The sequence below is a fragment of the Pelophylax lessonae genome (assembly GCF_965119305.1).
Source record: "Pelophylax lessonae genome assembly, chromosome: 7".
NCBI lineage: Eukaryota > Metazoa > Chordata > Amphibia > Anura > Ranidae > Pelophylax > Pelophylax lessonae.
Genome location: NC_138774.1, coordinates 200,473,185 through 200,487,385, shown reverse-complemented (window position 1 = coordinate 200,487,385; position 14,201 = coordinate 200,473,185). Strand labels below are relative to the sequence as shown.

Genomic DNA, 14,201 nt, shown 5'->3' with positions numbered 1-14,201 from the left:
AGCTCTAGTGATCCAAGGGAGCTTGATTGTTTTCTATTCCCAGAGAGGATGCAGGAACCTGGTTTGGACCCATGGGAAAGTCCACTGGATGGCCATAGTACCAGTCCTCCCATACCAGTGTTTGAGGACCTGGGAAATGGCCCAGCAAAAGGCAACAGCTTGGCAACCTACAGGAAGAAAGCTTGTGCAAGGATTGTGAGAGTTGCCAAGGAGAAGGAGGTACTTCCAAAGTTAGGGTTTGACTTCTTCTTTCTATGAGAAAGCAGATGCTGCCTGAGTTAATGGCTTTGGAGGCTAAAGTGGAGCGGCATAGTGTGCTGGAAACCATGCTGAAGGAAACCAGTGGGGCTTTCAAAGAAAAATATAGCAATGAGGATCCATTCCGTGCATTGTGCAGAGAGACCATGGAGGCCAGTGGAGTACAGGCATCATCAGGGCGTAAGAAACCACAGTCAGTATCCTGTAAAAATGTTTCCGTGGTAATGGATCAAGTTTCTGTCCAGCACCCTGGAAAATCTTTGCATCCTGCACCAAATACCGATATGCTGGTGGAATGTGGTGAAAGTTCTGCCAATCAGGCTGGGGGTGATCAGCAGCTGAATGATTTGACCGACAGTGTGCCATCGGGTCCAGAAAATCTGTGCCCTATCCCCGCAACAGCCTATGGAGCAAGGCGACCAATTTAAACCTGTGGAGGGATCAGATATGCTAAAGTGTATTACGGAGATGGAATTGCCTTTACATGGTCACAAGTTTGCCCTGTCGGTTGTCTCTGAGGATGAAAAAGAGGATAATGATGTCCCCCCAAAGCCATTAAAGCCAACAATGAAAAAAGAAAGTGCAGCAAAATGGAGGTGTAGTTCCTATGGATGGTGCAGCAGAGGGCGTTGGAGAGCATTGCCTGTCTGAGGCTGTTAATCTCACCTGTGTCCAGCCAGCCAGTGAAGGGTGTATGCTGTGAGTAGTGCTAAAGAGGACATTTCTATTGTTGGTAACCCCTTAATTGCTGGTAATTAAGCAAGAATTGACAAAAGTAAGGTAAATGCTGTTTCTGTGTCAGGAGCCTCTGCTCCATCTACCTCTGATAATAATGCTTAAAGAGGGGTCGGTAACTAAAAGTGGTGTGCAGGATGAAACAATGAATGATATGATTTCTTATGCTGCAATGGTGGCTGCACCTGTCCCTAGGATAAGTAGGGCCAGCTACTCTGCAGTCACAAGGAGTGATGTCAGTGGAGGCCAAACCAATGCGGCACCATCCGGTATCTCCTTTAAGCGCCACAATGTGGTTCAATTGAGGTGGATTGGAGAAGACCCCTCCCAAACAGCAGGGATGAGATTTTTGCCCTTATCAGCCCAGTTGGGTCATACGAGTATGACCTCTCTTTTTTTAAGGCAGAACGGTTGGACATCTTTTGGGAGAGGTATGAGCAAAGGTGGAAAGAGTCCCCAAGGATTGTCACCTAAGGTAGTATCTCGCCAGCCACTATACAAAAATGTCACTATATTAGTACGTAATGAGTACATTCCCTCTGCAGATCTGGCAGTGTGGTTGGGGATATATGCAGATGTCCAAGCCCCTCTGAGAAAAGTTTTAGATGATAGGGGGATATGGATGGGGGGGTTGGACAGAGCTAGTGAAATTGCATGTCACAGGCAATGTAGTTCAGCAAATGCCTTCATCAGCTTTTAAAGGTCAGGACAGGATCATCACTTTTTATGCTGGACAACCAAAGCTTTGCCATCACTATGGTGAAAAAGGACATTTTTCAAGCTCATGTTCTGTGCAGAGATGTTCCCACTGTCAGGGCCCAGGACATGTGGCAAAAGATTGCAACCATATTCGTTGTAATCTGTGTGAGAAGCTGGGCCATCCCTATAGCCTTTGCCCTGAAGACCTCCATAATCAGCCAGAGGTAGTGGAAGAGCTGTTGAGGATGGGGGAGAAGGAACGTAGGGGGCAGCAAGGGGTTGGTGGGGATGCTTTAGCTGGTCTTGAGGGGAGCTCCCAGGTGTCAGTTTCCTGATCTGAAGATGTGGTCCCTCTTGTGTCTGCTCCCCAGTCCATGCTCCCTTCTATGACAGTGTCTACTTCAGTTGTGTTTTCTTTCCCAGTAGTGTCTCAAGTTCCCAATGTTTCAAATGTATCTAAGCCATCTAGATTAGCTGAGGCTGCCAAAGGGGCAGATTTGTGCAGATATGAGGTGGCAGCTCCAGCAGGACCTTCCCTGAGGCAGTGTAAGACTAGTGGGGGCTCTAGGGTGAGAGAGGAGGGAGTTGCCACTGCTGATGATAAAGCTAGGACTTTTCAGGGTGATGCTTCTTCAGGGGAGGAGGGAGAGTGGACTAAGATGGGGAGAAGAAGGAATAAGGTAGTCATGCCCTCTGCCTCCTCAATTTCATCTTTGGAGGTAGATGATCTACCTCTGGAAAACAAATTTGGGACCTTATCTAAGGGGGAGGAGGAGTCTTCTAAATTGGTGTCTCAGATGGAAAAGGATGGGGTAGAGGGTACTCTGAAGAAGTCAGGGTCTCCAATAGTGATGGGCCGAACATCCCCCTGTTCGGTTCGCACCAGAATATCTCGAACAGGGGAAGAGTTCTAGCGAACATGCAAACTCTATTAAAGTCTATGGGACACAAACATGAAAAATCAAAAGTCCTCATTTTAAAGACTTATATGCAAGTTATTGGCAAAAAAATTGTATGGGGACCCGGGTACTGCCCTGGGGGACATGTATCAATGCAAACATATTTTTAAAAAAAACAATCATTTTTACAGGAGCAGTGATTTTTTTAATGCTTAAAGTGAAACGATAAAAAAAAGGAAAATTCCTTGAAGATAATTTACTGGCGCTTGTCATCAGTAGCAGACAGGTTGCTTTCACTTTTGGGTCCAGGGCAGTGTTAACTGTCCGGGAGGCTCAGGAAAGTTGCAGGGCTGAAAGCTGGGGAAATGATTTGCTGGCATTGGATCAGGCGAAGGCTTTTGATTGTGTAAATCATGAATACCTCTGGCTTCTCCTTGACAAGTATGGCCTGGAGGATGGGTTTAATGGAGGGCTTAAGACTTTGTACAGAGAGGCAGAGAGCTTCATGCAGAGAGCTTCATGCTTGTTAACAGTTGGGTTAGAAAGCCCTTCAGGGTTGGTGCCTACAATAGGCATTCACAGGATAAAGAAGTAAGTGTCGGCCAGTATTGGCCCCAAAAATTTGCCCACATGGGTTTACTTGACAGCTAAGAACATAGTATTTGGTGGCTGGAGGTACATTAGGCATTCACAGGATACAGAAGTAAGTGTCGGCCTGTATAGGCCCCAAAAATTAGCCCACATGGGTTTACCTGACAGCTAACAACATTGTATTCTGTGGCTGAAGGTACATTAGGCGTTCAAAGGATACAGAACTAAGTGTCGGCCAGTATTGGCCCCAAAAATTAGCCCACATGGGTTTACTTGACAGCTAAGAATGTAGTATTTGGTGGCTGGAGGTACATTGGGCATTCACAGGATACAGAAGTAAGTGTCGGCCTGTATAGGCCCCAAAAATTAGCCCACATAGGTTTACCTGACAGCTAAGAACGTAGTATTCTGTGGCTGAAGGTACATTAGGTGTTCACAGGATACAGAAGTAAGTACAGTAAATACAGCAAAAGAGGCAATATTGTTGCAGGACACAAATACACTTATGAAAGTATACTCAGATAACACCCCACTTCAATATGTGGTATTGGGGGGCCACTGATTTATCACACCAGTTGTTCAAAAAATTGGCCAGTGAGTTTAGCACTCTGTTTCCAGAGTTAACACAGCAAAAGAGGCAATATTGTTGCAGGACACAAATACACTTATGAAAGTATACTCAGATGACACCCCACTTCAATATGTGGTATTGGGGGGCCACTGGTTTATCACACCAGTTGTTCAAAAAATTGGCCAGGGAGTTTGGCACTGTGTGTATCAGCCTTAACACAGCAAAAGAGGCAATATTGTTGCAGGACACAAATACACTTGTAAAAGTATACTCAGATAACACCCCGCTTCAATCTGTGGTATTTGGGGGCCACAGGTTTATTACACCAGTTCTACAAATAATTGGCCAGTAACTGTTGTCACTGTGTGTAGCAGAGTTAACACAGCAAAAGAGGCCAAATTTTTGCAGGACTAAAATACACTCTTAGAAAAGTATACTGTTAAATAACACCCCACTTCAATATGTGGTATTGGGGGGCCACTGGTCTATCACACCAGTTGTTCAAAAAATTGGCCAGTGAGTTTGGCACTGTGTGTAGCAGAGTTAACACAGCAAAAGAGGCAATATTGTTGCAGGACACAAATACACTTGTAAAAGTATTCTCAGATAACACCCCACTTTAGTATGTGGTATTGGGGGGCCACTGGTCTATCACACTAGTTATAATACATTAAAAGTGCTTTTGTCACTGTTTGTAGTATTGCTGCAGCAATGCTCAGTCACCACACCAGTCACAATGCTGCACAGTGCACAATACAAATCCACTATAACATGCTTTCTATATTACAAAGTATATTATACCGTGGATTACACCTCTATATAGTGCACTGCACACCAATACCAAAAAATTCCAGCCCTTTAAATGACTTTTGTGGACATTAACAGAGTGATTTGTGTCACTGCAGATCTGTCCCTAGAGCACACTGGATACCGGTCCCTAAATTAAAACAGAAACTGCACACCAATACCAAAATAATTGCAACCCTTTAAATGACTTTTGTGGACATTAACAGATTTATTTGTGTCACTGCAGATCTGTCCCTAGAGCACACTGGATACCTGTCCCTAAACTGAACAGAGACTGTACACCTATACCATATAAATACCAGCCCTGTAAATGACTTTTGTGGACATTAACAGAGCGATTTGTGTCACTGCCGATCTCTAACTGTCCCTAAAGCACAGACTGGATATCTGTCCCTAAACTCAAAAGAGACTGTAGTAGACCTATACTGAAATACCAGCCCTGAAAAGGTCTTTTGTGGATCTTAACAGAGCTATTTGTGTCTGGCAATCGCTCCCTCATGAACACAGCAGACCTTTCCCTACGCTGACAAAAAGCAGAATGTGAAATGGCCGCCTGCTCTGGTCTATTTATAAGGTAGGGGGCATGTCCATGTGCTGAAATGTTTCAATTGGCTGTCCCGTTCCACCTGACGGCTGTGTCATGGGTCAAAGTTCTCCCCAATGTAAACTAATATGGCCGCCGCGAACAACACCATGTGCTCGCAAAATTGGCGGGTAGCGAACAAGCAAAATTCGCTGCAAACCGACCACCGGGCGAACCGCAAGGCCATCTCTATTTATGGATGGCCCCTTCCTGTGCCAACATGACTGTGCACCAGTGCAAGGGCCATAAAGACATGAATGAGCGAGTTTGGGGTGGAGGAACTTGACTGGCCTGCACAGTCCTGTCCTGCAGAGTTCTAACCTCAACCCAATAGAAAACCTTTGGGATGAATTAGAGCGGAGACTGCGAGCCAGGCCTTCTCATCTACATCAGTGCCTGACCTCACAAATGTGCTTCTGGAAGAATTGTCAAATATTCCTATAGACACACTCCTAAACCTTGTGGACAGCCTTCCCAGAAGAGTTGAAGCTGTTTTAGCTGCAAAGCGTGGGCCAACTCAATATTAAACCCTACGGACTAAGACTGGGATGCCATTAAAGTTCATGTGTGTTCGAAGGCAAGCGTCCCAATACTTTTATACTTTTGGTAATATAGTGTGTGTGTGTGTGTGTGTATTTTTCACATATATATATATTGTGGCTGAGCGTTGCCCTGCCAGGGTCTAGTAGGCGATTGTGACCCAGAATTCTCAACCAGGCAGGTTAAGGGGCTCCAGGGAGCTCGTGAAATGAAGAGAAAACTGGATTTTCAGTTTCCTCTGTGTTTTAAAAAGTCCAGTTTGGGACCTGGAGACTGGAGATTTCAAAGTGATCCGGGTGGGATGAAATCTCCAATCCTGGGTCCAGCTATTCACAGTATAGCAGGCAAACTAATTGGTCAGGTGTGTGCTGGGCTTTTAATAATGACCTGACCATGGTTCATTGCTACACCCCGGCAGACAGGAGGTCTGGCCCAGGAGTCAGCAGGGCTCCACGTGGGAGTCTGTGCGGCATGAGGCTGCTATCCGTGTGCACCCTGTTGGGTGTGCTAAGTCTGTAGGAGACAGACAAGGGCTTGGAGTTTGAGGCCATAGCAGTAGCACTGCAAGTACAAGCCAGGAGGGCTGAATAATCATTTATTTTGCTTAGGACTGAAATGCTGAAACCCCTGCGAGGGAAACCCTGTTATTTTTCTACTTGATGAAGTTTCCTTTAATAAACATGGGCGAGGAAAGCCCTTAACAGAAAGAAAAGCGAGTGGCGGTGTCCTTTTAAATGATCTACATTTGATGTGAGTCTCACAATATATACAGTAAAACTTTGGATTGAGAGTAACTTGGTTTGAGAGCGTTTTGCAAGACAATCAAATTTTTAAAATAAATTTTAACTTGATATACAAGTAACGTCATATCACAACTGAGTATAAAAGAGAAGAGCGGTGCCTCTAAGTGTAGCAAAATGGTTACATTTAATGAAGGTACAATATTTAACAACCCGCATGATTGATGATTAAAACAGGCGCATCTAAGTTTGCAAGCATCCGGGGTAAAGCTGTCCATCCTCCGTACCGGCATTGACGTCATCCTTTCCACACTGCGCTCCACGAGCGGTTCAAACCTCGCTTTCAGATCGCTCTACTGCAGGGTAGTCTTCCTGGTCATGAATGCAGACGGACTGTATACTTAGATATGCCTCTTTTAATTATCAACCATGTGAGTTGCTAAATGTTGTACCTTCAATAAATGTAACACATTGCTACACTTAGAGGCACCTCTCTTCTCTTTTATACTCTGTAGCCCCTGCTGGATTTTGCTTCTAATCCCCTTGTGGAGGCTTCCATTTGTGAATGGACATTTTATGGTTACACAACCTATTACGTTGCTATAATCTTTTTATATGGACTATAAACTGAAAGACTTATGAATAAATGGTTGTGGACCGAATGAGAGAGTGAGAGAAAGAAAGAGAGAACAAGCAAACTCAATGAAAAAAAAAATGAAATAAAGTTGACCCAAAATAATATAGTTTCCCTTTAAGGTAAAATGATATATTTCTAGATTTTTAAGCATTTCACATTAGTGATAACACAAGGCACAAGGTCATGTGAGAAACATGGCTCAGTTAAAGAAAAATAGTATTAGCCATTATATAACTGCAGTTTAGTTGTACTGTAAAGATGGTAGAGAAAAAACAAGTGTGTAATCAGGATTGCCAAAATAAATAATTAACAAAAAGTTAAAATTGGAAATGAGCTGGTTAAAAATGGACAAAATTGAACTGGTCTTTGCTTTTCAATATGTAGTAAAATCCAGTTATTGTGCAAAGTTTAGTAGATGTAGAGTTGTCACATATCCACCCAAGAGTAGCTTGCAGATGTGTCCAGCAGCCAGAGATCAAAGTGACGCCATCTTTCTTTTCCACAGACAGTGAGTGAGTAGTAGAGCCAGCAATGTTATGAGGACAGCGAAGCAGATCTGTAATGCCTTGCCCTCCACATTTTCCTTTTCCTGGTAGCGTTCGGTGAACCCCACCTGTAGAGGGGAAAAGAACAAATAGATCACAATGAAATACTCTTAGCTCTTGTGATATAGGCTAGGCTGATTGCAAGGGCAGAGCATCTCTGGATACAAGTAGGCAAGAGTGTCAGTGGGAGGAAGAATTCATCCTAAGCACTGGTGGTCAGTAGGGGCTAGAATTACCCCCAAGCATTTTATTCCATCCCCCAACCCGGCATTAGTCCTCATTTCCAGCATTAGACCCTCCCCTTCCCAAGCCATGAGCCCCACAAGCATTAGTTTAGCATTGGTGTTCATTGGACCCTTACCTGTATTTCTTCTCTGTTCCCCATGCTGCTGCCTTTCTGGATGACATTAGTGCTAGTAACTATGAGGATCCTGTAGAGCAGGAGATCACCGCCAGCATAGATCAGGTACTGGGTGCTAGATCAAGTGTTCCAGGACCAGGCATCGGTACATGTCCAGAACACACGAGATTTTGTTGCAAAAAAAAAGTCCCATTGGATCTTGGACAGATGGGAGGTTTGCCTTACTTGCATCCTGTACACTTAAGCAGTGGCACACCAACAGGGGGGGCAGTCCACCCCAGGTGCCACACATTTGAGGGGTTTCAGGCTGGTGCCATTTAGGGGTGTCAGGCCAGGGCCTGGCCGGACATATTGGTTTACTTGTGTATTTTGGTCACCATGGTAACCTGACGCTGAAGCCACAGCATTGCTTTCATTTGTTGAGGAGACTGTGGGCGGGCCTGCAGTCAGACTCCAATCTATGCAGGGAGCCAGCACAAAACCATGCCCTGATGCCGTCCCTCCATCAGCGGTACAGTATGCTTTGCTTGGTTTATATTGTCTGCTGCAATTTACTTCACAGGACAGCACTGCGGCTGAAGGAAGAACTCGGCACTGTGAGTACAACAGTAATTGTGGCAGTATTGTGTTACTGAGGTGTGGGGATTGGTGTCAGAGGGGTACATCGGGAGTGCGGTTGTGGACAGGGGGTACACAATAATGACAAAGAGATATTGGGAGTATTTTTTACTGAATTGTGGCTACTAGATGGCATTTATGATCTTACGTGATAATTATATTAAATAAAATATGCCAAGTTTCAATGGAGTCATGTGGATGTGTGTCACATTCATTCAGCTAACTTTTTATACATAGACACCTTAAAGCGGAGTTCCACCCAAATGTGGAACTTCCGCTCATTTGCTTCCCCCCCCCCTTCCAAGGCCACATTTGGCACCTTTCAGGGGGGAGGGGGGAACGGGTACCTGTTTTTGACGGGTACCCTTCCCCACTTCCGGGAAACGGTGCCGCGGTGAAGTGAGGGCCCTTGCGCATGTGCAGTAGGGACCCGCCTGTAAAGCCGCAAGGCCAGGTTCCCTTACCGGCAATGGCGGCGCCAGCACCTGGCAGCCGATGGAAACATCGGCTGCGGTGCCAACATTGCTGGACTCCAGGACAGGTAAGTGTCCTAATATTAAAAGTCAGCAGCTACGGTATGTGTAGCTGCTGACTTCTAATTTTTGGAGGGGGCGGAACTCTGCTTTAAAACCTAACTGAACAACATCTGGCTCACAGTCTCCACTCTAATTCATCCCAAAGGTGTTCTATCGGGTTTAGGTCAGGACTCTGTGCAGGCCAGTCAGGTTCCCCCACTCCAAACTCACTCATCCATGGCTTTATGGACCTTGCTTTGTGCACTGGTCCAAATCATTTGGTGGAGGGGGGATTATGGTGTAGGGTTGTTTTTCAGGGGTTGGGCTTAGCCCCTTATTTCCAGTGAACAGAACTCCTAAGGCATCAGCATACCAAGACATTTTGGACAATTTCATGCTCCAAAAATTGTGGGAACAGTTTGGGGATGGCCTCTTCCTGTTCCAACATAATTGCGCACTAGACGAATTAGAGTAGAGACTGTGAGCCAGGCCTTCTCATCAAATATCAATGCCTGACCTCACAAATGTGCTTCTGGAAGAATGGTCAAACATTCCCATAGACACATACCTAAACCTTGTGGACAGCCTTCTCAGAAGAGTTGAAGCCGTTAAAGCTGCAAAGGGTGGGCCAACTCAATATTGAACCCTACAGACTAAGACTGGAATGCCATTAATGTTCATGTGCATGTAAAGGCAGGTGTCCCAATACTTTTGACAATATAGTCCTTTCTTGTATCTATAGTCCTTTCTTGTATTAACAGAGGCATGGACTCCAGAGAGAGAGAGATATCATTTTGCCCCTGTACAAATCATTAGTAAGACCTCATCTGGAATATGCAGTTCAGTTTTGGGCACCAGTTCTTAAAAAGGATATCAGGGAACAGGAGAAAGTGCAGAGAAGGGCAACCAAACTGATAAGAGGCATGGAGGACCTCAGCTATGAGAAAAGATTAGAGGAACTGAATTTATTTTCTCTTGAGAAGAGGAGATTAAAGCGGAGTTCCACCCTGGGAAAGTTTTTTTTAATAAAAAATACCCCCGGGACAGTCAGGGCTAGTGCATTCCACAATGGCTAGCCTCTGATCTGTCCCAGGTTGCACTTACCATTTAGAAGAAATACTTACCTTGAAAATGTATTGTCCAGCGCTGCCATCTCAGGTGTGGGCAGCTTGAAGCCAGCGCGATCCTCTTCTGTGTCCTCTTCCGTCTTCTTCGGTCCCACGATGCACTGCACCGGCCCCGCCGTCACTTCCGGGTCTGCAGCGTCATCCCTGCACAGCTTCTGGGCATGCCCAGAAGCTGTTTAGCAAGGTATGACGCGCCTGCACCGGAACTGACTTTGGGGCCGGTGCAGGCGCATTGATTCCTGGGAGCGATGACGTTCAGCTCCCAGGAATCATTGCAAGCCAGGAAGTGACGAATCGCCGTGGCCGCCGAGGGGAGGAAGAGGAAGTAAGGTAAGTATATTTTCTTCTAAACAAGGTAAGTAAAAAAAAAAAAAAAATAGCGATTATCCATTTGTTTTTCAGGTGACCCGGAGCAAGAAGATAGAGGTAAGTTTAATTTTAGGGTGGAACTCCGCTTTAAGGGGGGATATGATCCATATAGTGAACTTGGTGTTGAGTTGTTAACTTTAAGGTCAACACAGAGGACAAGGGGGCACTCTTTACGTCTGGAGGAAAACAGATTACGTCTCCAAATACGGAAAGATTTCTTCACCGTAAGAGCTGTGAAAATGTGGAATAGACTCCCTCCAGAGGTGCTTCTGGCCAGCTCACTAGATTGCTTTAAAAAGGTCTGGATTCTTTCCTAGGTGTAAATAATATAAATGGGTATTAACATTTTTTTTTAGGTAAAGTTGATCCAGGGAATATCTGATTGCCTCTTGGGGGATCAAGAAGTAATTTATTTCCCCTGCTCTAGCAAACTGGATCATGCTTTGCTGGGGTTTATTTTCGCTTTCCTTTGGATCAACAACGGGTATTGGATTGTGTACATGGGATTGTATGGTTGGGTTTTCAATACTGTTTTTTTTTTTTTTTGACCACTTTTTTTGCTTGAGGGATGCAGGCAAAGGGCACAACTCTGCTTTAACCCCAATAACTCATACAATGAAGAATGAATACACTACACTTTTATGAAGGGCTAATCAAAAAGCGGGACCACTGAGGAAGAATACAGTATTTCAACGAAAACAGCAACCAGCAGCACATGGGGAAACTTCTCACTGAATGTAAGTACTGTCCCTTGTGCTGATTTTTTAGAAAACAAATTGAAGTAAACTTAGGCTTTACAAGCCTAAAGATGGTTGTGGTTTGACCATCAGGTTGGCTTTAGTATTCAGCATATCATTTACCCTGAAAAAATATGCAGTAAAGATGAAAGATAAGCATAAATATTTTGAGAACAGAGATGACAACAGCAGTACCTGTGTTTCTCCTTACATGACAGGTTCTCTTTAACTCAGTCCAGCTAATACTCACCCACCCGTCTTTTGCCTCAATTGCAGGGCAAATGTTTTCCTCCATGTAGTGGCCAACTCTTTCAGCCAAAGGTTCCAGAACCTTCTCCATCCCATTCTCTTGGCAGTGGATGGCCATTTGGCCAGCTAAGACATAGATAGATAGGACCGTGCTCCACGGTATGTCAAGTGGATATCCTGTCTGTCTCTTTTGTCTGTCCCAGAATTCTCCCACGTTGTCATCTATTGTCTGAATAAGGAGGTCGCAGGCTGTGTCTTCCGTAACACCTCTAAAAACTCGAGGCCAACGCTTGAAAAAGATGGGAAACTTTTCCACAAGCTCATCGCCTGCAAAACGCAATGCACAGGCCGCTGGAGAAGGTGCTGGTCCTGTGGCTCTCCCTGTCACATATCGGATATAATCGTGGGATAGCTCATAGGCCTCCTTTACTACAGGATCCGTATGCTGAGATTCAGCCATGTATGTTCCTGATAAAGTCTATTTATAGTCCTTCAAAGCTACGACATAGACATCAGCTACTAAAAATAACAGAAGCACTGAGAGAGCCTGGCCTTCTGTGTATAAAGCAGGCATGTCATACTGGGTTTTCTGAGCCTCATGAGACCCTCTCGCTCCTACTTTGCAGCCCATGGTGCCTGTTGGGTTTTCTATATAGAATGTGCTGATATGGTTTAGTGCTTGGACTACACCTGAACTTTAAATGAAAATAACCCATGAAAATAAATGAGAGGTTGAGGTTTCACAGTATCTGAAAACGTCCAAAACTGTCCAACCGGGAACGGAGGGAGCAGTGTCAGTGAATGCCTCATTTTTAGGAGGTCTTTCTTATTAGTAACACTTTTGTTGCATTACTACATTTTTTACCTTCTTCTTGTGATATTCTATTAGTATGTCACTCATTATACGCCCTTTGGGCACTTCATTCACTTTCACACACTCATTGATTCTTCCAACCGGTATATATATTTTCGTCACTTCTAGAACTCCCATTACACCATTATCTCTGATCCTGATCCCTGCATATGAAGATTTCATTACCAATCATGTGGCATGTTACATTCACTGACACTCCTCCCTCAGTTCCTGGTTGGACAATTTTGGACGTTTTTTAGATACTGTGAAACCCCAACTTCTCATTTATTTTCTTGAGCTGGCACTGCAAGGTAAAACCTTTAGTAAGGGTTCGGACTGATCTGGTTGGGCTTGTCCCTTCTGGATCTTTCTCCCCTCCACCTACTTTATGCATTAGTCCTCAACTATACACATTATTAGCAATATCGTTTACCTCTAACATGCTTTTATACTTCTTACATACCCCTGTTGGCATCTGCTCTTGAAAAAGTGGAAAATGTTCCATGAAACGCGTTGAGCACATAGGATGCAACCCCCTACTCAATTTTATGTTGGCACGTGTTGTCATTTATTATCTGATCTTGCGATCTCCAGCTCCTTACTATACAGCTTATGCAGTCTATGTATTATTGTCATGACTTCTTTTATTGTGATGTATGACTTTCACTTTGTATTTATTATCATGCAGTTTGTAAATTTCACACTGATGTGATGATGTTTTTAATAAACACTGTTGGTACTATTCATTATCTTTTGTTGCCTTATATTGGTGTGATTACCCATCACACCCTGCTCTGCTTCATTAGCACACCTCATTTAAAGTCCCAACTTCCCCTCTTTTATTTCTTGAATAGGGATGGAGACACATGTTTTCCCCATGTGTCTTGTCTAAAAGTCCCAAATCCCCTTTCCTAACATTGAGAATTGCACATAGCTGGTCTGAGGTTTGCTAGTTGAAGCTAGGTGTCAGCTGGATGTATTACTATTGATAAGCTCTTCTTTCTCTTACAGTTGTGAGTGTTTATTTGTCTTATTGCTGTAATAAAAAGGATACAGTGAGCACTATGGGAGTTTTCTTTTTTATATTTTGACATACTGTATATGTTTGGTGAAAGTTATATTGGATCCCTACATGTGTGCAGCATGGGAAAAGCCTGATACACCATAATAATCCTTGATGAGTGACAAGCACTTTTGACCTCTTTTTACATCCAGAGGTCAATAAATGCATGTGAGCAAATAAGCGTGTCACTGGGTGGAGTGGTGCACTAACGCAGAGTCATTGTGATCAAAGAAGAGCACTGGATTGTTCATTTGGCAATGGACTGTTACACTAATGAACGTTGTGGACTTATTCATTTTTATTTATTTATCCCATGGGTTTCACTATATGATATTGATAGTTGATTGTTGTGATTTATATTTATTATATGTTGATTAATTATGTCACGTGGATTGAGTTTATGGTAGATACATTATTTTTATTTACGTGTTGTTTTCTGGCAAAGATCAAAAGATGTCTGGTTTACATTATCTATTTTTTCCACATATTTGACACTGTTGTGTTATTTTCATTTATGTTCTTCGATGCAATATATAGTTTGAGGCTGGGTTCACCCATGCTGTAGCTGCGGTTCACAGTATGGGGTCCAGTGGTCCCTGTTTAATAATTCAGGTGCGAATCAGGTCCGAATTTTTGCCTCAATTCGCACCTGAATGGGAGCCAAAGATGCACAGGACTCTTTGCAAATGCGGACTGCGGCCACC

At 44.0% G+C, this 14,201-nt stretch overlaps 1 protein-coding gene across 1 annotated transcript; it reads right to left on the bottom strand.

The window, feature by feature from the left end:
- Positions 1-7,186: 7,186 nt before the first annotated feature.
- On the bottom strand, positions 7,187-12,079 carry LOC309560211 (bcl-2-related ovarian killer protein homolog A-like). Its single transcript, XM_082263786.1, has 2 exons — positions 11,583-12,079; positions 7,187-7,673 (listed from the first exon to the last, which is right to left on the bottom strand). The coding sequence occupies exons 1-2, from the start codon at positions 12,039-12,041 to the stop codon at positions 7,536-7,538; spliced, it is 597 nt and encodes a 198-aa protein (XP_082119912.1). The 5' UTR covers positions 12,042-12,079; the 3' UTR covers positions 7,187-7,535.
- Positions 12,080-14,201: the final 2,122 nt, after the last annotated feature.